Consider the following 25,963-nt stretch of genomic DNA (forward strand, 5'->3'; position numbering starts at 1 on the left):
ACTCATACTTGGTCAACATGGGAAAGACAAAGGAGCATTCCAAGGCCATCAGAGACAAGATCGTGGAGGGTCACAAGGCTGGCAAGGGGTACAAAACCCTTTCCAAGGAGTTGGGCCTACCTGTCTCCACTGTTGGGAGCATCATCCGGAAGTGGAAGGCTTATGGAACTACTGTTAGCCTTCCACGGCCTGGACAGCCTTTGAAAGTTTCCACCCGTGCCGAGGCCAGACTTGTCCGAAGAGTCAAGGCTAACCCAAGGACAACAAGGAAGGAGCTCCGGGAAGATCTCATGGCAGTGGGGACATTGGTTTCAGTCAATACCATAAGTAACGTACTCCACCGCAATGGTCTCCGTTCCAGACGAGCCTGTAAGGTACCTTTACTTTCAAAGCGTCATGTCAAGGCTCGTCTACAGTTTGCTCATGATCACTTGGAGGACTCTGAGACAGACTGGTTCAAGGTTCTCTGGTCTGATGAGACCAAGATCGAGATCTTTGGTGCCAACCACACACGTGACGTTTGGAGACTAGATGGCACTGCATACGACCCCAAGAATACCATCCTTACAGTCAAGCATGGTGGTGGCAGCATCATGCTGTGGGGCTATTTCTCAGCCAAGGGGCCTGGCTATCTGGTCCGCATCCATGGGAAGATGGATAGCACGGCCTACCTGGAGATTTTGGCCAAGAACCTCCGCTCCTCCATCAAGGATCTTAAGATGGGTCGTCATTTCATCTTCCAACAAGACAACGACCCAAAGCACACAGCCAAGAAAACCAAGGCCTGGTTCAAGAGGGAAAAAATCAAGGTGTTGCAGTGGCCTAGTCAGTCTCCTGACCTTAACCCAATTGAAAACTTGTGGAAGGAGCTCAAGATTAAAGTCCACATGAGATACCCTAAGAACCTAGATAACTTGGAGAAGATCTGCATGGAGGAGTGGGCCAAGATACCTCCAGAGACCTGTGCCGGCCTGATCAGGTCTTATAAAAGACGATCATTAGCTGTAATTGCAAACAAGGGTTATTCCACAAAATATTAAACCTAGGGGTTGAATAATAATTGACCCACACTTTTATGTTGAAAATTTATTAAAATTTAACTGAGCAACATAACTTGTTGGTTTGTAAGATTTATGCATCTGTTAATAAATCCTGCTCTTGTTTGAAGTTTGCAGGCTCTAACTTATTTGCATCTTATCAAACCTGCTAAATCTGCAGGGGGTTGAATACTACTTGTAGGCACTGTATACAAAAGGATATACCAACAGCCCGGGAGAAGTTAGGCGGGACAGCTGCTGACTGAATGATAGACCAAAATATAGTTCAGCCAATAGCTATCTAAAATGTATGGAGGGAACACAGCTGCCCACTGATTTTTTTACTACACAGTGGCCACTGTAAATTAATGTATTACTACAATGTCAATGTCTAAGCTGGCCATACAAATTAAATAGCTTTTGGCCAACCTTTCGTTTGGCTGACAGCTACCTATATCTCTCCTGACTCCCCCATTAACAGGAACACTCAGCCAATTTGCCCTGTGTTCTCTTTCTCCCCAGCCAACTGTCCTATTCTTATATGCTGCAACATAATCTGTCAGGAGTCAATCGGGAGGCCCTCATACACATTAGATGTTCATCCCATCTACTAGTGAAATTGGTATTTTGGCTCACCTTTTGCTAATGTGTATGTAGTACATTACTAAAAATAAAGCATGCATCAGTTGCTGACATTCTGAGGGGTCAAAATCCTTGTGATTCTTACAAATAGCTGCAATGTCTAAATAGGCAACCATTGAGATTGTATAGATGTTCACAGTGGCCAACAATTTTTCTGTGACCAAAAGTTGCTTAAATTACCGTAGGCCATTTTTAACTGATCAGTGATATTTCATATCAAAGTAGCCTTGTCAATCAGCTGGCTGACTGCCAGCACTCCAGCCATCACTAGATCCCGTTACTGGTTACCAGGTACTGGGAATCAGATCGTCACCAATCTGATATTGATGGCCAATCCTAGAAATTGGCTATCAATATTGTAGCCCAGGAAAACACCTTTAGAAACATAACTGTATATACCGGTAAGTACTGTATAGTAACATTATTTCAATTGAATAGAGAAACAACAGTTGGACATCACCCAGAACAAAAATGTAGAAACTAATTCTTTGACTCTTGACCTCCAAACATAACCATGACAAAATTGCTCAGTGTATTTTTTTATTTTAAGCTTCAGTATGCTCTGATAGCATTAAATCTAATTAATAAGCCATGAACAAGCCAAGAATATCCCTCCCTTAGGATTACTGTAGCTAATGGGCAACTCATAGTCGAGACATACTGAAATTCAGGAACAGAATCATATTCAGTGTTGTTCTTACTGAAGAAATGAGTTAGTACTGAAGATGTTCTTACCGGATATCGATAATATTTTAACAAACCTTGGAAAGTTTAATTTTACAATTACTGTATCTTATTAGTATTTACTGTTCTAACCTGCCCTAAGAGAGTGTCACATTTCTAATACCTTCTTTATCCAAATTGTTCCAGAATTGTTCGTGAAAATGGTTTGTCAGAAAAGATTTCCAATATAGAAAAAGAAGACCTTAACTACAGGATAAGATCTCCAAAAGAGTAAGTCATTTGATTTTTATAGCATTTTTGACAAATACCTCAATTCTAAGAATACCACAGGTAAGATTCAGCACCGTTCTCTGTGACCTGTTTGTAAGGTACCTATGACAGAGACCTGAAAGTAGTTGTAGCAGAATGGTAATTGTTTTCACTTATTTCTGATTTTATTTTATGGAAAAGTTGTTATAAAAATAAAAGGAAATACATATTCAGAAGTATAACTTAATGATTTGCCTTCATTCTTCTATTCTTGCCGTGCACCCCAATTTGGGTTGTATTCCACCTGTCTTGATTTTGGAAATTGGTGGCTATTCACATTCAGCCATCGGGCCCTGTCCACAGGATATTTACTTCATGCAGCATTTGCTTGGGCCTGTCCCGCCCACAGCCATGACTCAGTCATGGGTATGGGATTGAGAAACACCAAGTGCTGCTAAGAACCGTTCTACTTTTTCACATGTGAGGCCGTATGGCACATTTTATATAAAAATATTTTAGAGTAGGACTGCCCCAATGAGATTTGCCGTGACCTGGCAGGGTAGCTCAAAAAATTGCAATTTTTTTGCCAAAAATCTCAAATTTTAATAAGAACAGTTTGGAATGTTTAGTGCAGTAGTGCACATTTAGTGCTGGCTATCTTGTTTTTTGTTATATGTGGAAAGTGCAGCTTTTCTGATTCTCTCTCATCTGTACAGAAAAATCTGCAATGTAAAAAATGTTTGTTTTAAAGGGATCCTTGTCACCAGGATTTTCCCCTATAAACTGCGTCCACCACCAGTGGGCCCTTATATACAGCATTCTGGAATATTATATATAGAAGTATCCAGACCACTCTTTATAACATAAAAACATCTTTTGTTACACTCATCTTCGGTGTGGTCCAGTCCCATGGTCTTCTCTAATCTTGATCCGGCACCTCCTATCTTCTTGAGATTCCTGTCCTCCTTCTTGCTTTGTATGGATGATGCATCCTACACAGAGTACTCCATTGCAATCCTGCGCAAGCGCACTTCTCTTTACCCTACTTTGGGGAGAGCAAAGTACTGTAATGCACAAGCACGGGGAATGGTCAAGGAAAGCCCACACAGGTGCACTACAATACTCTAATCTGCCCTACGCAGGGCAGAGAGAAGTGCACATGCGCAGGAGCGCAATGGAGGCCTCTGTGTGGATGATGTAGGATGCATCATCCACACTGAGCGGGGAAATAGGACGATGATTACAGAAATATAGGAAGTGCCAAACGGAGACCAGAGACAGCCATCAGACCCGACTGCCCCCAAGGTGAGCATAATAAAAGGTCTTTTTTATGTTATACAGAGCGGCTTGGGTACTTATATACAGTATTATACAATACTATATATAAGGGCTTACTGATGATGGCCAGAGGTTAAACGGGAAAATCCTGGTGACAAGTTCCATTAATGGATATTCTCCCATAAACTACTTCATCTTTTCCTTACCTGGAAGGTGACATTGTCAAAAACATAGCCACAATGTGCCCCATTAACAATGACCCATTATTTCTGTGTTACCTGACACTCACTCCACAACTCCCTAACATAGAAAATACACATGAGCTGCCACCAGACACTGTTAGGCAAGTCTGTAACCATATAGTTTAGGGTTGCACAGTAATGAATCAAGGGCTGCATATGGCCCCCAGGCCTTGGGTTGTGCATCCTAAGTTAGATAACACATCTTAACTCTTGAGCAAAATACTACTGGCCCAATAGCATAAAGTATATAACAACCAATAACTATGGAAAATGCACTCAGAATGAGAATATTTCATGAGCAGAATATGAGATGACTTCTGGACAAAATATAGAGTCATTTTTTGTTTGGATCAAGAGTTAAAGGATTTTTCCAAAATGGATAACAATATATTACACATACAAACTGCCTCACAAATAGGATGCATCCTTTGAAATAATTACTGATTACGTGATAAATTATTTTTTTTCCAAATCCTTAAGAGTTAGAGCAGGAGCTGCCATTCTGGCTAAATGTGAGTTGTAACTGGAGGAACCACTTTATGAAGTCCATGTTTTCTAAAAAAAAAAAACATATAAAGATCAGTTCTAGAGTTGGGATGACCCCTTGTTCTGCCATTACTACCTGGATTACTGTTTTCTCTCACATACTAAGTCATGTAACAGAATGCTACTGCATACAATGATACCTTACAGTTTATACTCCTCTGTGGTGGATAATACAAGTTTTGTGCATTATTTGATTAGTGTAAATACAATACATTTGTTGGCTGTATTTACACAGTCTATGAAAGAGCACTGGTCAATCACAGCTTCCAACCCACAAGTCAGTCATGTTCCGCCAGACCTGAATTCAGTTCTACTCGCTCTTCATCTGTTAACATGTTGCACTAGCACATTTCTACTTGACCTTTACTGTCATGAAACATTGCTTTTTTTGCCAATACCCATGACCTAATCACTCAGCAAGTCCTCGAATATCTTTAACTGCTTTTGAAATTACAAACGTGAAATTGAAATAAGTCACTAACAAGAAGTTATCCAACACAATATCATAGAACTCCAACAGTTGCTTAACAAAAGATAAATTAGCAGATTTTGGTGCCATTATGACATCTCAATAGTCTGGAGGGAGAAATTATTATATAATCTTTAGTTATATTTAAGGGGTGTATACAGAAATAATGTTGATTGTCTATGCCCCCTTCTCATCCCAATTAGCAGAATGAAGGAACACTGTGCATTAAAATAAAACCTTTGAAAGGGCTTGGCACTTTATTGGGTATTTATGTGTTGACTATGGGGTTCTATGGATTGGACCATCCCGCATCAAATATTATTATTATTTTTATTATTCATTATAGCGCCATTTATTCCCTGGTGCTTTACAAGGGAAAGAGGGTATACGTACAACAGTCAATAACAATACAAAACAGACTGGTATAGGAGGAGAGAGGATCCTGCCCGTGAGGGCTCACAGTCTACAGGGAATGGGTGGTGGTACAATAGGTGAGGACAGAGCTGGTTGTGCAATGGTGTACTGGACTGAGGGTTGTTGCAGGTTGTAGGCTTGTTGGAAGAGATGGGTCTTCAGGTTCCTCTTAAAGCTTTCCACGGTAGGGGAGAGTCTGATATGCTGAGGTAGAGCATTCCAGAGTATGGGGGAGGCAAGGGAGATATCTTGTACGCGATTGTGGGAAGAGGAGATAAGAGAGGAGTAGAGAAGGAGATCTTGTGAGGATCTGAGGTTGCATGCAGGTAGGTACCGGGAGACAAGGTCACAAATGTAAGGAGGAGACAGGTTGTGGATGGCTTTGTATGTCATGGTTAATGTTTTGAACTGGAGTCATTGGGCAATGTGAAGCCAGTAAAGCGATTGGCAGAGTGGCGAGGCTGGGGAGTAGAGAGGGGAGAGGTGGATTACGCGGGCCGCAGAGTTTAGGATAGATTGGAGGGGTGCAAGATTGTTGGAAGGGAGGCCAGAGAGCAGGAGGTTACAGTAGTCGAAGCGGTTGATGATTAGCCTAATCTAGGGATCAACCAACAATATGTGTTCTCGAAATAAAAACTTTAGTCTTGTATTATTTTCCATTACATAAGAGGCAGAATGTGAGCAGGGCCCTCACTCCCCTTGGTATCTGATGAATGGTATTACTCTGCAATATCTGATATAGTTTGTATATGTTCTCTCTGATTTGTAAAGTGTTGTGGAATATGTTAGCACTATAGAAATTAATTTTTTTATTATTATTATCCATATAAATTTCCACATTTTCAGGCTAGATTTCTATGGATACAAAGATTTTCCCAAACTGAAACACACAACACAACTGAGCTCCCACTCCCACCCTACCCACCTACAATCGCTCACAGGATGGAGGTCTCCTACAACCCAGCTAAGCTGGCCATACACATATCGTAGCTGATGGCCTATCTCTGTGATGCCCCCATACAGATGTATAATGTCACAACTCACACCCAAGAGTCTGAAATTGATGCTGGCACTTAGTTGACCACTAAGAAATCAGCATTCAAGCTTCAATCTACTATGTCAGAGCATGGTACTACAGCCATGTACTGCATTACACTAGCTAAGGCAACACTAGACCTCAAAATATGTATTCAGTGCAGGTCACAATATAAAACAACATACAGTATCATAAAATACATATATACAAATTTACTATTTATGTAGAGAAATATGCAGATAGCCCATTTGTTTCCATATATGTTTCTTTGGGGTTTTGCTGCCTTTAGACTGAATATGGACATTCCAATAAGAATGAGGAAAACCCTTGCGTGAACAGATGTGCCCAAACTTTTGACCAGTACTGTATACATAACCTTTATCTCTCTTACAAGCTCTCCGTGCAATACCACACATCACAAAACTCAACAACTAAATAATGTAGATTCTGTGATTGAATGGGAAAATATCCTTTTATATATGATAGCATTTTCACTTAGGATGTTCTGTATATCGAGAGGAGAAAAAGGTATAACCCCTGTATAGGCATGTCATTGATAAGAAGCTGAAATATGTTTATGCCTTTTGTCTCTGAACTGTTTACGTTGTTTCACGTATTTTTATTGTCATATTTACCAGTTTCTAAGCTCTTGCTTATCTAATTTCTTTCTGAAGAGAACATCTTCTTTGATTGATCTTGTCTTCATGGTATGTTTTAGCCATTTACTCTTCTTGGGAATAATTCCTTGTTTTCCTCTAAAATTATCATAAACTTCTCCTCTCTCATAAGTTGCAATGGAAATATTCTCTTATGGGAAAATGGTTAATCCAAGCCACATATCAAAGTATATTTAATATATAGAAATATTAACCAGTAAAATGGGAGATGGGGAATTATTGAACTGAATTATATGTATATTCACAAATGTATTATTACTCCTATTTACTATGTCATGTTGACGTTCCTGGCCCTCTTTTACATGACAAAATCCTGGCATAATAATAGTTGTGTGTAGAGTTTATATCCACTGTATATTACACACACACTCCAAGCTACACATACACACACTGTCTGTTGCACACACACGCTACACATACATACATATATACATACATACATACATACATACACACTGCATACCTGCATGTTATACACACCCAAATTGCATCTTACACATATAAACAAGTTACACGCACACAATGCATGTTTCACACACACACACAACACACATGTAGAGCACATACTAGGCTATTCTTCTTTTCAGTTCCTCAAAACTCTGCTTATCCGTACTATGGTCTTTCCACATATACACACATACACATATTTTCCCTAGATGGCACCACAAGTAACAGCCACACCAGTATTCCTAGCTCGACAGCGCTTATACGGCCTAGTGATTTTGACAATGTAGCCGCCTCCATCACCTGTGTCCCCTATAGAGTGAATGTGACACATCAGAGTGCAGTTGTCACTATGGCAGGAGATGTAATAGCTATTTTCGTACAAATTGTTTCACTTTTCAGTCAAATGTCTCCCCTCATCCCTAGAGATATGGACCTTTTTGGAAGTCATTTGACTGTTTATATTGAGCTCGATTTAGGCTGCAATGATATTAGTTTGGAAAAACAATAAAAATTTGGAATAAAGAGAGACAAGTCCAATGGAGTCTCAACTGAGAGATGGGGGAAATGTTCCCAATAGAGACTTGCTCACCTGGAGAAGATATGTGAGACACAACTACTGAAATGGCATCATAACGGCTGCTTTGGCCCCAAGACCATAGAAATGGAGATATTGGAATGAGAATGGTTAAAAACCGTACTGCTGTTGTCAAAGGATGGAATAATCAAATCCTGGGAAAGTGATTTGTTCAACGCGTTTCAGAGTGGATACTCCTTCTTCAAAAACATTGAATAATTCACTAATGACATGAATGTGTATGTCTTGAAGAAGACGTATCCACTCAGAAACGCGTTGAATAAATCACCATTCACATGAACGTGATTGTCCTGAAGAAGTATCCACTCGGAAACGTTTTGAATAAATCACCAATCACATAAATGTGATTGTCCTGAAGAAGGAGTAGCCACTCCGAAACGCGTTGACTAAATCACCAATTACATGAATCTGATTGTCCTGAAGAAGGAGTATCCACTACAATACGCATTGAATAAATTACTTTCCTAGGATTTTATTATTCAATCCCTTGACAACAGCAGTGTGGTTTTTAACTCTTCTCATTCCAATAATAATATTGAAAATTTGACATACGGTACCTACACAATTTACCAATATAATCTAATTCTGAGACTGTACAAACTCCGGATTTTCTCGTAGTAAAAAGCTCTCTTTTTTCTTAGAGACAGCACCATTTGTGTCTAAGGGTTGTGCCTGATATCTTAGCTGCAATAGCAGACACAGTTGAAGACAAGAAACGACCCCCTTGAATAAGTAAGAACTAGTATCCACCTATCAATTATTAAGAGATCTCCTAATTATGAAAATACACTTGAGCATTTCCAAACCCTGCCATCATTACTAGCAACACGATCCTGCTCTTTGGATGTTCATAAAGCAGTAATTACCTAGCAATGTATTTAAGGAATACCAGCAGCAGGCATGCTTATATGTACGCCAAGTACAGGACATAGTGAATAATTTAGATGCTCGTTTATCTCGCAACACTATCTACTACTTCTGCTGATGATCGAAATCCCTTGAGTTCTTATGTTTCCTCTTCTGACATCAACCAACAAAACTTCTTTTGTACTGACTTTATCCTAAGCATGAGTAGAAGAGGAAGTCTGAAGTAGAGAAGTATTTATGATTGCAGCACAATTGTGGAGATTGCCTTGCTGGGACAAGGAGTGGCGATTTAAGTACATAAGATTAAGCCTATGCCTAATTCCATATCGCACAATGAAATGTCCATTTGTTATGACGCCAAATAGTATTAATTTGATTGTACACCCATATAGGTAACGTCCTTTTGCTTTTTGTTTGAATTGCTTGCGGACGTCTGTTGTTTTTACCCTTTGTGTGTATGGTCCCGCTTGATTGTAAAACGGTGAAATATATGTAGATACCATAAAAATATATCATATTTATTAGTATTTGTAATATCCATTATATTTTACAACTAATTTGCAAAGGTGCCACATCTTTTACACAGAACCTTCCTCAACTTCCCTGAATTTGGTATAGTTTCTACTTTAGCCATAGATAAATATCTAAATATTAGTATTGTTATACTCTGATGTAAGTCCCATTTGGCATAGCTTTTAAATGGCCAGAATTATATATATATATATATATATATATATATATATATATATAAAATGTATTGTGATGTAGTGATCGGCAATGTTGTGAATGGCCGGTATGTGCTGCAGAGGCGGAGGGCCTCTGCAATCTGAACCTGGAATGTTTCTCTGGAATTTGTAGTTCCATGAGGATTGCAGTATGTATTCAGGGCTGCATTCATGAGATGGTCAGAGGTGATGGGCGGGACTGACCATCCACATGCCTCCCATACATGGGTGTGTCTAATGGGTTTTAATCAGGCTGTGAGTAGGTGGGATGCATCTGTGACGCCCTGGACCCCCAGGGATCACAGAATAACACCACATATACACACACCCCCTCCCCTGGTTAGGTGACACCAGTCAAACAAAATCCTTGTTGCCACCCTCCAGGCTTGATCGCCACACCAGGTGGGGCGGAGCCAGGTGGTTGACCCCACCCACCGAGGAGTTCACAGGCCTGGAGGCGGGAAAAGTAGGCAGTTGAGTTGAGATTGGAAGTGAGAGGAGAAAAGACTGTGTGTGTCTGGGTTGGAGCCCAGGCACAATCAGCAAGGTCGGCAGACGGTGGTGGCCGTCTGCAGGAGTTGGTGGAGGTCAGCGGAACCGTAGGACCGGGGTCGGGCGGTGGCCCGCCGGTACCGAACCGGGGAGCAGATTGAAGCCAAGCACCAAGGCAGGGTACTCAGACCCCGACTAGGCTAGGAGCCGCCGAAAAGGTCAAATTCACTGATTGCGGTCTGGACCTCAGGGGTTCATTCCCAACCAAGTCCCGTCAGAAGGCAACAGCCCAAGCTGTCCGGATAAGAGCCACCGCCAAGGGCCAGAGATCCAAGGGCCAGCGCCTGCGGGCAACAGGGCTCTCCCGACATGTACATGTGGCGCCCTGGACAAGCCAGGACGTCACAGGTACTACAACAACACACCCCACACCCCGGTTAGGCACATCAGCCACACACACAAATCCTTGTTGTCTCCCTCCAGGGGCTGATGTCCACACCAGGTGGGGCGGAGCCAGGCAGTTGGCTCCTCCCACTGAGGAGTTCACAGTCCTGGAGGCGGGAAAGAAGGTCAGACAGAGAGTGACAAGGAGTGAAGGAGGTAGTAGTGGAGGAGCAGACTGACCGTGTCCGGGTACGTGGCCCGGGCACATACAGCAAGGTTGGCAGACGGTGGTGACCGTCTGCAGGAGATGCAGATTGACGCACAACCGTAAGGAGCGGGGACGGGCGGTGGCCCACCGTTACTGGACCGGGGAGCGAAGAGAAGCCAGCACCATCCGGCAGGGCCTACGGACCCCGACCAGGCTAGGAGTCGCCGTTAAACCGGTCAAATCCGTCAGCGACGGGAACCCCCGGGGTTTCCCAGCAATAAAGACCCGACTGAAGGCAACCGTCCAAACCGTGAGGGAAATAAAGCTACCGCCAGAGCTGGAGCTCCCAGGGCCAGAGCCTGCGGGCAACAACAGGGGCTCCCTTAGCCAACACACCGCTGGGGAGCAGGCTACCGGTGGGAAGCCATCGGGGCCAAGAACAAAACACCGGTGCAGGGAGAGACCGTTACCGCCAACCGACCGGGAGTGACCGCCACAGCCATCTGTGGGACTCGTCCATCCAGACGTTTGTTTTACAAGAGACTCCGTGTGCGTTACTGGCTGAGTAAGTACCACCGTGCCGTCTGGCACTGCGGTGCCCCGCGACCCTGCACCTGGCTAGGCCCCGCAATCCACCAAACAGACAATAACTCCGGGCCCCGGGACTACCAAAATCCCCCTACCCATGGAGGAGAGAGAAACATCCCAGCTGCTCCCTGTCATCGCTCCCAGGATCCCCGTACAGAGCAGCGGTGGTGCCCCAACCTCACCAGACACCGTGGGTGGCGTCACGAACCGACATCCCAAACCCCAACAAACCACCCTTTTCACTCACGGGAAAGGAGCGCCGCTCGAGTCCCCGGATCCGGCCCACCGATCAGCAGCAGCGCCGGACCCGAGCGTGGTGAGCGCAGCGTCCCCTCCTCCGCCCGCGACAACTTGTCGTCATGAACAGGATCCTACCGCTCTGCCGTCTGGTAGAAGTGCGCCTTGTGTCCCACCGGAGGTGTCCGGCCGAAAATTTTCGGAAGCCGCCATCTTGGGCGCGAAAAGTCCCCGCTCGAGCGTCTTCCCGAGCAGTGGAGGCGCGAAAGCTGAAGCTCCGCCCCTGAAGAGGAGGTGCTGGAAAGAAACAAAGGGGGCACGGATGGCGTCCGGCCGCATGTGAACCGCGGCTGTGGAAGCAGGGACACCAGGACTCTGCAAGTATTTGGTTCCTGGAGCACCGCTGCACGAGATGCCCCGTCCGTCCTGCACCACTGAAACCTCAGTGCCCATGCCCGCGGCCAACGCCCCGACCGACCTGTTACACCTGCCACCGGTAGCGGAGCTCGCAGCATCTGTGAGGGAGGGCCCAGACCTGGGGTCCCCAGGCCTCACCTTTGTCACCGCCCTGCCACCGGTCCCGGCTTCCGTCCCGGCCGCACCGCTGATGACGACGGCCCCAGCAGTCCGCCCGGCCGCAACGGAGATGACGACAGATTTGATGGTGCTCTGGGGGGGATCATCAGAGATTTAGATATTTTTTAGAACCCAACCCTTACTTGTACTTCTCTGACTTGTTTGAAGATTTCCTTGGTGTTCCTGGTGTTGTTTTCTTAGTGGTGCCTCTTGCTTAATGATGTTGCAGCCGCTGTGGCCTTTCAGAAAAGGTGTGTATACTGACAGGCCACGGGACACTTACATTACACATAGGTGGACTTCCTGTCACTAAGCATGTGACTTATCAGGGTAATTGCTAGCACCAGAAATTTTTAGAGGCTTCATAGCAAAAGGGGTGAATACATATGCACATGGCAATTGTTATGTACTTTATCCCATAAATGTAATTTTTGCCTTTATTTTTTTCACATCACTTCCCCAATTTACACTATTTAGTGCTGATGCATCACACACAAATCGGATTACAAAAATTTTAAACACAGGTTGTAATGTAAGAAAATAAGTAAAAATCAAGGGGGTGAATACTTTCACAAGGCACTGTATTTTTACAATAATAACCCTATGTAAGACTGAATCATAATATTTTAATGTAACAGGTAAATAACACCAGCATATATAATAGTGATAATAATACCACCATACTGTTCATTAAAGGAGCCTGCCATCTCTATTTTTTTTATTGAATATGTGTATATATGCATGTATAGATGTGCACATGTATTAATATACTCACCTACCACCGTCATCTCCGGTGTCCAGTGCCGTTCTTCTCCTCTCCTCTTCTCGGTGACATCACTACTCTGCAGACTACTTTCTTTGGGTCACACTTAGCTCTGCATGACCCACAATGTATATCTATGGAGCGTCAGCACAAGGCTCAGAATGAAGGTGTACCGCCCCGGGCTCAGCTGCGACCGAGCCGCTCGGATCCGGGCTCGCTGGTGGGTGGCTCGAGCGTCTCCGGACCCGGGGGTCGTGTGGTCACTTTGATCTGAAAGGGGCTGGCGGTTTAGGGGACGTTGGTGTACGGCCGGAGCCGTGGTTAAGTTCGTGACGCCACCCACGGGTTGTGGTGAAGGTGGACACCACCGCTGCAGTTACGGGGCACCCGGGGGAGATGTTGAGCAGCAAGATGTTAACCCCTCCATGGGTAGGGATGGTGGCCCCGGGACCCGTTGGGGGAGTAGTTGGGTGGTGCATGGAGGTGCGCGGCCGGAGGGCACTGATGTACTCACGATTAGTAACACACACAAGTCTTTGGTAAACCAAGATTATGGTGGTCGGTCCCCTCAGCCGACTGTGGTCTGGTCCCCCACCCGGTTGGTGGTCTCTGCCTTTCTCCTGCACCTGTTTGAATGTTGATGGACTACCTGAACTTGCAATACAGGAGTCCGCTCCCCAGCTTGTGATTGTCGGAGGAGCCCTTTGCCCACAGACGCTGGCCCGTGGGATCTCTCTGCCTGGGCGGTGGCTTTCTATCCCCCTCGTTGGGCTGTTGTCTTCAGTCGAGACTTCGGGTGGGAAAGGACCTATAGTCCTGGCCGCAATCAGTGAATTAGCTAGCCCCCAGTAGCTTCTGGACCTAGCTTCAGGGTCTGAGTACCCCCCTTTGTGCTCATTCACCTGAAAGGAAGAGGATCTTTGAGGACTTCCCTACAAGCTCAGAGGTTGAGGGCATCAGCACAATGAGGGGGACAGGGGTGTATCCAGACACAATAACCCACTAAAGTTCCACGTGCCAGCCCTCAAGAGCACGACTACACTACACATAGTGAGCAGGGCACCCAACAGCTTCAAGCCACGGGGACCACCAATGGACCATAAATTGTGCACGGAGGCAGGCTTTGGATCATCAAGTGACATCGGTGGGACCGGTTACTTGGACGGACTCCCGGCAGCGGCAGCTGTACACAGAGACTTTGGTTTACCTGCAGTATGTGTGTCTCCTTTCCAAACCTCATCCAGCACCACGACTATCCACAGTGAGTACCCTGATCCCCTGCACCCTGTCCTCCCAAAGCACCAACATCCTGAGTCCGGGGCCTTCCCTACCTGCAGAGGGACTGACACCTTGCTGCTTAACACCATCTGCTATGGTACTCCTTCCAGCAGCGGCGGTACTCCCATTACCACAACCCGCAGGTGGCGTCACAAACTTCTCCCCTTTTACGGATCAAAGTGTCTGCCAAGCCGGGTCCGGGCCCCTCGAGCCACCACAATCGCAGATCCGATCAGCCCGACTAACACCGGGGCAGTACACTGGCATTGGCGCAGGCGTGATAACATGGAAACAGAGCCTAACACCTCTGCATCTAGACACAGGCGTAATAGGAACACTGGCATTTTATTATTATTTTATTACTTCATATTACACAATATAACAACACAGGGATGGGTAGAAAGGGGTTAATAGCTCACTCAGGATGCTACTGTGGCACCCTGGACAAGCCAGGGGCCACAGAGAACAACACCCACACACCCCACACTCCAGGTCAGGCACACCGAAGTCAGACAGAAACCCTTGTTGCCTTCCTCCAGGGGCTGATGTCCACACCAGGGGGTGGGCCAGGCGGTTGGCCCCGCCCACCGAGGAGTTCACAGTCCTGGAGGCGGGAAAATGAGACGAGTCAGTTGAGTTCAGTTTGAGAGTGGAAAGTGAGAGGAAGGAAAGTGGTAGTAGAGCAGACTGAAGTTGGTCCGGGTGTGTGGCCCAGACGGATCAGCAAGGTTGGCAGACGGTGGTGACCGTCTGCAGGAGTGGCCTATCGGAGTCTACCGTAAGGACCGTGGACGGGCGGTGGCCCGGCGGTACCGGACCGGTACACAAAGAGAAGTCAGCACCATCCGGCAGGGGCTTACGGACCCCGGCAAGGCTAGAAGTCGCCGTGAATTTGCCAAATCCGTTAGCGAAGGGAACCTCCTGGGTTTCCCAGCAGCCAAGTCCCGTCAGAAGGCAACAGTCCAACCGAGAGAGGGAAACACAGTCACCGCCAAGGCTAAAGTTCCCAGGGCCAGAGCCTGCGGGCAAAAGGGGCTCCTTCGGCTCCCATCCAAGCTGGGGAGCGGGTTACCGGTGGGAACCCATTGGAACCGTTTACAGTACACAGGTGCAGGGAAAGGCAGTCACCATCAACCGGCCGGGAGAAACAACACCGCAGCTGTCTGTGGGATCCGTCCATCCAGCTGTGTGTTTTACGAAGAACTGTGTCCTCATCATTGGCTGAGTGAGTACCACCGTGCCGTGCGGCACAGCGCTGCCCCCGCGACCCTGCACCTCACCAGGCCCCGTAACCCGCCTGCCATCCATTCCTACCCCATCACAGGGCCCCAGGACAACCAACCCCCTACCCACGGAGGGGAGAACTAACATCAAAGCTGCTCCCTGTCATCGCTCCCGGGATCCCCGTCCAGAGCAGCGGTGGTGTCACCAATATCACCACAACCGTGGGTGGCGTCACGGACAATATCCAATTCCCACAATCAAATCCCCTTTTCACTCACGGGCGAGGAACACCGCTCGAGTCCCCGGGATCCGGCCCACCGCTCGAGCCACCACCGAGCAGCAGCCGCAGCAGCGGCCGGACCCGAGCAGTGGGAGAACACGGCGTCCTCTCCTCCGCCCGCGACACTACTTGTAGGTCAGAACACTTTTTTAACCTGACAGGTTCCCCTTAAGGTTTCACTCACATCTGTGTATAAATACGAGGAGTGTAATCCGATAAAAAAAATCTTTTCACTTCAACCAATGACCCATGAAAAGTTATAAAATATTTCAAAAAATGTGAGGGGTGATTTTTTTGTGATTTACGGTAGACTTGTACTTTAAATATTATGCATTATACTCACATTTAAGAATGAAACCTTTCAAATTAATAAGGTAACATATCTTATTCAGTGATATTAGGTGGATTTTTCCTGAACATAGCTAACAAAGGACGTGTTTTATATTCCCAGGGTGCTATTGGTAAAGATTCTTTATTGTATGGGTGTCACTGCTTATTCCAATATTGACTTTGATGGGTGATGATGATACTCGGTGGACTGTTATCAGGTTTCAATATGCATTCTTTCACTTACCTTCCACTTCTAGAGTTCATGTTTACACATCTAAGCCACCATATTCAGTGATAAGCATCTATATATTCTAGAGAAAGTAGTCATAAAAGGATATACTGATAAATAAAATAGGCAGTCTCAGAAAATGCAATACTTGAAAGATTATTCATACCAAATTAATGTTGTCTGTTTTCAAAACTTTTAGACAATGATGATGTCATGCGCTTTTGGCTCTAAACTCGCCGAATGTCATGGCAGCCTGTGACGCTGTTCACACTGCAGAGTCTGACACTCCTCATTATGCCTCCATTGGAGCTTCTGAGTTACACAGACAGGCTCAGGCATCGACCAGCTGTGTGCTCATAGGTGATCGGGTTTGCAGGAGTTAATTTCTGCTAGCCTGCTTGTTACCTCTTGGATCACATGTTGCGGGAGACCTATCACAGTCTCTCCCTGTATTTTTAAGATGAAGGAGCCTGCCTTCCCATGACAACTATAGCTTTAGCTACATCGGACCATGTGCTGTTGTATCCCAGCCCTGCTGGTGATTATTTTTCTTTGTGCATGGAGTTGTTGTGGAGTTCTCTTGTCATCTCATTGTTTCCTCCCTGCTCTTATTTTTCCTGAGGATAGGACTTGGTACCAGCCTCTGATGTTCATGCGGAGCACCTGGTTATAGCATTCCATCACTGTCATCTGGAGAGAACTGGTCCTGAGGGTCCAGAGGCCTCTCATAGAGGGAGGGGTACTGTCACACGGTGTTTGACTCTAAACTCGCCACGTGTCATGGTGGCATCTGATGCTGTTCTCACTGCAGACTCTGACATTCATCACTTTGCCTTCTTTGGTGATTCCGAGTTACAAAGAGAGGTTCGGGTGCCGACCAGCTGTATTCTCATTAGTGATCAGGCTTGCAGGAGTTAATTTCTACTAGCCTGCTGGTTACCTCTTGGATCACATGTTGTGGGAGACCTATTACAGTGACTCCCCAGCTTTTTAAGATGGAGGAGCCTGTATTCCCATGCCGACTATAGCTTTAGCTACATTGGTCCGTGTGCTGTTGTATCCCAGTCCAGATGGTGATTGTTTTGCTTTGTGCATAGAGTTGTTGTGGAGTTCTCTCATTGTCTTGTTGTTTCCTCCCTGCTCTTATTTTCCTCAATATCAGTTGTTGTCTAATACCTCTGTGTGAGCATGCTGTGTGATCAAATTTTATTTTCCCCTGTTTATCCTTATCTGTGAGTTCTAGCACTCCTTTCCTGGCCCTCCCCTAGGGTGAGGGAGTATTAGATCAGGACTGCACAGGAGGAGGGCAAGGAAGGCGGCCCAGACATCATCACCATCAGATGTATCTCTGGGATCAGAGACAGCTAGGGCCCTCCTACCCGGCGCGCCAGTCTAAGGGCCCCTGTTCTTGGTTATTCCATCACACCATATAATAGATGGATATGACTATAAGATATCTGTCAGGATTTCATCCTATTTTAAGTCATTTTGATGGCAAAAAGTGTTCTGATTGTGATAGTCTTCTTGTGAAAAATAACATAAAGCTGACCTACAATACCAGACAATAGCTTAAATGAACAGAGGGGCGGGTTGTCTTGAAAAAAAAGTAGAATTTTTATTTTCTATCATGCCACCCCTTTCAAAAATCACGTTTTTGTGCAATGTTAGAGATGAGGTTTTACTGCTTGTGACCCATGAAAAAAGAAATAGTAGCTGACCAAGAAAGCGTTTCAGCTTCTCATTTTACAGGTCCACCTGTAAATATGTCTATCATTGCTAACCCTTGTCCCACCTCAACTTTTATGTTAAATAGACCCTTTCATCTCAGGTTTTTCGTACGTCAGCAGTAATTGGCAGGACTACAAACATAATTTTCAAAGCCTGTATGGAAATAACTCTTAGAGTAAAATTGGACTTTGATTATTTAACAAGCAATAATCTTAAAGGGAATGTGTCGTCAGAAAATGACCTATTGTTTAAATCAAGATTTCAAGTTAAACATATTTAAAAAAAAAGATTTTTTTTTTTGCCTTTTTTTACGTTTTCCATACCACTATTGTTAAAAAATAAAATAAAACTGAAATCTTGCTTTTTTGACACTAGGCCTAACATTAGACTCATACTTCTTGGTTTTTAGAGATCACATTTTAGAAGTCATCTCATTATTATGACAGGCAGAAAAACAATGATAAGTAACATCTGTATGTAAATAACACAGGATCGTTCACGATAAGTGATTGTCATAATTACAGATGGGAGAACTGATTCACAGGACTCCCGACCTTCAGCCAAGACTATTAACCTGTGACCTCAGTGAAGGAGGGTACCAGCCCCGGGCCGCACTTACAGTGCTCTCCTTCCCCAAGGAGACTCTGGTTGCAGACCACACTTCAGGCCAGATGCATGACACTTACTTGCTGCTTTGGACCGGTGTCCATCACCCCTGTTAGTTGTCGACGTAAGCAGGTAGTCAAACATGCAACACCAGAGTTCACTTAGCAAACCAGATTTGTTTACTTTTATTCTTCACACCATTATGACAGACATGGCCTTCCTTCCTCTCTGTCGGGTACTACTTTTCGTGCAGTCCACCGCTATCTATGACGTCGTCCTCAATACTTTGGGGTCTGTTCCTCCTTCCCACTAATAACGCACACCTTCGTCCGCTTCTGGGCCCTGACGACTTCTCTATGTCTGATCGGTCGGGATCTGACACCGTACACCCCCGCTTATCAGTAGTTTTTGGTGCTGGAGGAAGCAGCAGCTGACCGGAAATGCTCAGTTCCAAAACTACTAAATCTTCTGATAGCGGCCGTAACCGGGTACTGCACATCCATCTCCCATTCAAATCAATAGGAGGTGGATGTGCAGTATCTGGCCACGGCCAGTATCAAAAGACGGAGCAGCTCTGGATCTGGGCATTTTCAGTTTCCTGCTGCCGACACCGAACATACAGTTGTTCGGCAGCAGTGCAGGGGTGTCAGATCATGGCCGATCAGACATTGATGACCTATGCTAAGGGGTACTTTGCACACTACAACATCGCAAGCCGATGCTTGCAATGCCGAGCGCGATAGTCCCCGCCCCGTCGCACATACGATATTGTATTATAGCTGCCGTAGCGAACATTATCGCTACGGCAGCTTCACATTGACTTACCTGCCCTGCGGTGTCGCTCTGGCCGGCAAACCGCCTCGTTACTAAGGGGGCGGGTCATGCGGCGTCACAGCGACGTCACACGGCAGGCGGCCAATAGAAGCGGAGGGGCGGAGATAAGCGGGACGTAAACATCCCGCCCACGTCCTTCCTTCCGCATAGCCGGCGTGAGCCGCAGGACGCAGGTAGGAGATGTTCCTCGCTCCTGCGGCTTCACACACAGCGATGTGTGCTGCCGCAGGAACGAGGAATAACATCGTAACATCGGTCCTGCCGAAATTAAGGAAATGACCGACGCTACACCGATGATATGATTACGACGATTTTGCGCTCGTTAATCGTATCAAAAACGATTTACACACTCCGATATCGACAGCGACGCCGGATGTGCGTCACTTTCGATTTGACCCCACCGACATCGCAGCTGCGATGTTGTAGTGTGCAAAGTACCCCTAAGAACAGACCATCAATGTTAAAGTAGTGGATAACCTCTTTAATAGAATGTTAATAAGTTTATTATAGACTGATCACATTGACTATATTTCTTTTATGATTAATCTTTTTACATTTGCTCTGCACAGTTGGAGATTACCAAAATTTGAGATGGTTTGCATCAGTTCTAACCCTCAATGATATCTTGAAGTCCCTATTTTAGGAAGGCAGTTTGCCCATTAGAATATTTTTGAAACGTAGAAGGAAACTGTAGGAAGAAAATATAATCTCCATGCAAGTGTTGGCCTGTCTCAATTGGATTTCACACGTTTTCTATGTAGAGATGTTTGGGAGACGTGGGAGCTTTGGTGGCATCCAAAAAATCCCACCCAAACAGGAAATTCTTCATAGACACATAAAGAACCACACACCTCACAGCATGGATAAAATGTACATTTATATTCCGTCTAGCCCTTGTTTGGTCTCTGTCAAGCATAAGTCTGCGGTTCAAAATGTGTATGAAACTGGCCAAAAGTAACAGCCAAAAATAATAACTGAGAAATCTAGTTTATATTTTCTCGGATAGATCAGAATGAATAGCTGGCACTGGCTGGCTGATTTCCTGGTATTTCTAACATAATGGATATGAAATAACCTGAGCTCTAAAATGGATTGCGGTCTGCAGCAGATGGAATCTACATTGTAATTACCGGTTATAAACTCGGTCTGCACACATTATATCTGGGCTTGGTAAGAGCAGCTGGTTCCTAGCAACTCACAAATTTATAAGCTCATAGTGCCTTCTGCATCGAAGGCAATATCAACCTGCATCCGAGGTAAGCTACCCGGGCCAATTCTAGCTTCACTGCTGGCTAAGGCGAAAATAGAAATGGCGCCACTCATGTGCAATATAAAGCTCCAGGGAATGATGGCAATGCTGTCATTGTATTGTCTCCGTGATTCTCCAAGTCAGTACAATTACGTCTTTCTTGGTTTTTCTGTTTTTGCTCTCTACTTTATGTATGTATGTATGTAGTGATTAATTTTATATTTTGATGCTTTTGATAGAACAGACTTTTATAATGGTGGTAATACCAAATATGTTTATGTTATACTTATTTTAGTTTTAGCCAGGAAAAAGTTTTATAAATGTTTATATACACTAAGACTGGCATTATTCATGCCAGTATTTATAAGGGGGTGTGATGGAGTTAGTACCTAACTAAGGACTACACAATCCCCTGTTATAAGCTACAACTGTCACACCCCTCCCTATGAATTACAACTGCCATATCATCACCTGAGCCATAACTGACACACTGTTACCTATTATGACCTATAACTACTACAACATACCCCCTTATGTGTCTATAACCACTACACTGTCTCCATTTATGAACTATAGCCACCACACTGTCCGCCTGTCTCACAGAGGTTTTCGCAAACATTAATAACTGTCATGGCGTCGTCGGGATCTGTTCAGACTACAGAGTCTGACACTCTGCCTGTTAACTTCTCCGATGTCTCTGATCAGCACAGGCATACTCAGGCCTCGACCAACTGATTTGTAGTTCATAGGCAGGCTAGCAAGAGTTAATCTCTGCTGGTCTACTTGTTAGTCGCCTTTGATCACAAGTTGACGGGGGAGCCAATCACATCTGCTTCCCTTCTATGTATGCTGGCTAGATCTTTCTTTCTATGCCAGCTCTAGTTTATCTAAGTTGGTCTGGTGAGGTGTTGTTATCCAGACTGACTGGTGGTTGTAGCACTTGTTGCTGTGTGCGGTTGTGGAGTTAACCGTTGTTGTCTTTTTTGTTGCTACCTTCCTGCTCTTGCATTTCTCCTGAGTCTCTCATTGTTTGATCCTGTGAGTTTGCAGTTTGCAGTGGGGAATCACATCAGTTCTGGTGAGGAGCATAGCCAGAGACTCAGGCATCTCCACCATTAGGGATATCCCTAGTGTAAGGGACAGCATAGGACCCTTGTTCCTTGCTATCCCCCAGTCACATCACGACACCGCTTTTATGACTTATAACGGTTAACATTGTTCCACTTATAAACTATAATAACCCCATTGTCCCCACTTTAGCTGTTCCCGTCACCTTTCCATATTTTGTATTGTGCCCCCTCTCACACTTTGCCCCCTCTGCATACTGTCCCCACCAATTGTGCCCTCACACAACACCCACTCACCGCACCATCTACATTAAAAGTACTTTGTATGTTTAGCTCCACTATGAAGAGCTTACCTTCCCCGTGTTTTCGCCACCTTTGCGGTGCAGCAGTAACATCAGCAGCCTAATCTGGTGACATCATCACACTGCTGCATGTCACCTCTGCTCCTATAGTGCCAGCGCTCATAGCTTCAATTGTGTTTGCATCTACCAACAATAGGTGATTACTAGAGTTTTGTCAGTTAAAAAATCTAAGCAACATCGCTAGCAACATCGCTGCTAACGAACAACTTTTGTGACGTTGCTAGCGATGTTGCTGTGTGTGACATCCAGCAACAACCTGGCCCCTGCTGTGAGGTCGTTGGTTGTTGCTGAATGTCCTGGGCCATTTTTTAGTTGTTGCTGTCCCGCTGTGAAGCACACATCGCTGTGTGTGACAGCGAGACAGCAACAACTAAATGTGCAGGCAGCAGGAGCCGGCTTCTGCGGAGGCTGGTAACCACAGTAAACATCGGGTAACCAAGAAGCCCTGTCCTTGGTTACCCAATATTTACCTTTGTTACCAGTCTCCGCCGCTCTCACTGTCAGTGCCGGCTCCTGCTCTGTGCACATGTAGCTGCAGGACACATCGGGTTAATTAACCCAATGTGTGCTGTAGCTAGGAGAGCAGGGAGCCAGCGCTAAGCATTGTGCGCTGCTCCCTGCTCTGTGCACATTTAGCTGCAGCACACATCGGGTAATTAACCCGATGTGTGCTGTAACTAGGAGAGCAGGGAGCCAGCGCTCAGTGTGCGCTGCTCCCTGTTCTCTGCACGTGTAGCTCCGTGCGCTGGTAACCAAGGTAAATATTGGGTTGGTTACCCGATATTTACCTTAGTTACCAAGCGCAGCATCTTCCTTGCGGCGCTGGGGGCTGGTCACTGGTTGCTGGTGAGCTCACCAGCAACTCGTGTAGCGACGCTCCAGCGATCCCTGCCAGGTCAGGTTGCTGGTGGGATCGCTGGAGCGTCGCAGTGTGACATCTCACCAGCAACCTCCTAGCAACTTACCAGCGATCCCTATCGTTGTTGGGATTGCTGGTAAGTTGCATAGTGTGACTGGACCTTAAGAATTGAAGGTTCAGTGACTTGTTCAAGTGAGTATAGATAAGAAGTGATATCCAGGCGGCACTCAAAATTGCAGGAGCTCGGTCAAGGGTTGGCACACTCAAATAATATATGAACAGAAGACCGGCACTCCAAAACTTGCAGTAATCTTTAGGGTTTAATCCATAGAAGCACAGTACAAACAAAAAGGACGCATTTTCGGCTAGACCTTTTGCCTTGACAAAGCCGAAAACGCGTTCTTTTTGTTTGTACTGTGATTTTATGGATTAAATCCTAAAGATTACTGCAAGTTTTGGAGTGCCGGTCTTATGTTCAAGTGAGTATAAAGGCAGTGTATTGATGATATTACTGTACTTTATTGCCGCCTTGGAATCACATGTATTGTACTATTGACAATTTCTACACTAAAAAGCCACCACAAATTCAATGCTGAAAACACTATTTTCATTATAACCAGTGAAAAAATGTTATGTACTGTATATGAATGATTATATCATGCACAGAGTATTAGATGTGAAGAACGACAAAGGCCATAGACTAGTAACTGGTCATCATGAACCTACCACACAGTCTTAAATATGCATTAATTTGCAATGCAAGCTGACCTAAAGAAACACTGCACCATCTGTAGCCATGTCGTTATTGTAATTTTATCCCTAGAGAATGGCTTCAGTTTCCTGTAGCGTTTTGTGAAAAGATACCAATGTCTCCATCCGCTTTTCTCATGGCTAATGGATGTAGTTATGGGAGTAAGGATATGCTGATTCATTCTAGCAGTTTTTGAGACAATCATGACCTCCCTGTTCTCATAGCCCTTGGAAAAGAGAACGTTTGGTAGGACATATCTACAAACACCACTGCTTTCTTCTTGAGAATATGACATAAAGATGGCAGCGCCCACCACTGCCAAAAAGTTGTCTCGTTGGAGAAGCTACAGGTCTTCGGGAAACGTCTTTGCCAAGAGGTAATCCTATAAACTCATCTTCCCAGGTTATTTGTTGCCTCTTAGATTACACTATTGACTTTAAGAAGAAACGTCCTTTGTTCTGTGTTTTACAAGTGTGCATAATTTCGGGGTACCTTGATGCATTATGATTGTTAGTGGCAGAGTCGCCTGTATATTTGTACACGATGGTGTGTTAGCTCTCCTGCTGCTTCATTCTTCTGTTCAGGAGTCAAGTTTTTTGCCAAGAGATTGTTTTCCTTTCTTCTGTGTGCTGTATGCTTGAATCAGTCAGCTGCCCTTGGTCTTGTATCTTTGACACTGAGTCGTTGTTGTCTGCATGAGACAGTACATTACTGCTCTCCCCAGCTCACCCCTGTGCCAGATCCGCTCCCATAACTTCATTCTTGGAAGGTTTTTGAGTCTCTAGGGAGATAAAACACGGGCAACATTTGCTCTTGCCTGAGCAATTTCAGAAGGCATTCAGACTTGCTTTGTAATGTTGCTACTAAAGGTGGGCAAGGGGGCATGAGAAATTCTTCCCAGTGCCTATAAATGTAACATCACGATGTTATTTCTCTCTATAGGCCTATTTAAAATATACTATTTTAGGCTGCTTTTGGCAAATATTTTTATTTTTAGGTACTTGTTTATTAGTTATTTATAGTGTTTTGTGGCTTTTACAGTATAGAACTAATAATTTTTTTTAGTATAGAACTAACAAATTGTTCTAGGGTATCTGACAGTACCGATATAAATTGTAAAGTATAGGATGACATTTGGCTTAGGCCATACAAAGGTCTTGCATGGACCTTTGACATTCACAGCTAAACATGTTGCACTAGTATAAAAAAGGAAAAGAAAAAAAACATAAAAAAGCAAAGAAATAAAAGCTAAGAACATTATTGTGTATTATGTTCACTATCTAGGGTAGTAGATTCAACCTATCTTACCTTGAGAGCAACATTCAGCTCTGAGAGTTGGTTGCAAGCCACATCCAATGCCCCCCTCCCCAGAAGTGGCACCTATAGCCCCCCATTACTGGTATAATGATAGCCAAAGCTTCCTTAGGCCCTCTTCACATGTATGTGCCTCCGGTACGTGTTTGGCAGTTTTCTCACGTACCAGAGACACGTACACACGTAAACCTAGGTATTCCTATGGTTTTGGACACACGTAAGTATTTGCGCATGGAACATGTGTCCGTTCCGTTCTTACTTGTGTCCGTGTGCTCCACACGCCGACATGTCCGTTTTCTCTCTGGTATCACAGGTGTCACACGGAACGCAAACGTGTCACACGTAACACACACGGACCACATGGATGTGTTCCATGTGACACGCACTGGAGAGAAGACGTGTCTGTGAGAAAAAAAAAACATTACTCACCTTCTCCAGCCCTGCAGTCTCTGCCGCTGCTGTCACTTGCTGCCGACCGCCGCTCATTATGCTCATTAAATATTCACTTCACTGTGGCCGGAAGCAGCAGCAGCAGCGGGGAGTTGGCAGGACCAGAGACCGAAGATCAGCACCAAGGACAGCTACGCCAGGGACAGGTGAGTAGAAAGTTCCTGTTCTCCGTGTGTTATCACAGATAACACACGGAGAACATACGTGAGCCATAAACACTGCTCATGGAGGACAAAATGCACCTTT

The 25,963-nt window shown here is 45.1% G+C and overlaps 1 protein-coding gene across 3 annotated transcripts in view; it reads left to right on the top strand.

The window, feature by feature from the left end:
• Window positions 1-25,963, top strand: part of SHROOM3 (shroom family member 3) — a 566,845-nt gene that overhangs the window by 344,202 nt on the left and 196,680 nt on the right. For all 3 annotated transcript variants that reach the window (XM_075352056.1, XM_075352061.1, XM_075352076.1), the window contains one exon: window positions 2,550-2,633. In XM_075352056.1, the coding sequence (XP_075208171.1) occupies window positions 2,550-2,633 (84 nt within the window). The remainder of the gene's footprint in view (window positions 1-2,549; window positions 2,634-25,963) is intronic.

Source organism: Anomaloglossus baeobatrachus, chromosome 1, assembly GCF_048569485.1.
Source record: "Anomaloglossus baeobatrachus isolate aAnoBae1 chromosome 1, aAnoBae1.hap1, whole genome shotgun sequence".
Taxonomy (NCBI): Eukaryota; Metazoa; Chordata; class Amphibia; order Anura; family Aromobatidae; genus Anomaloglossus; species Anomaloglossus baeobatrachus.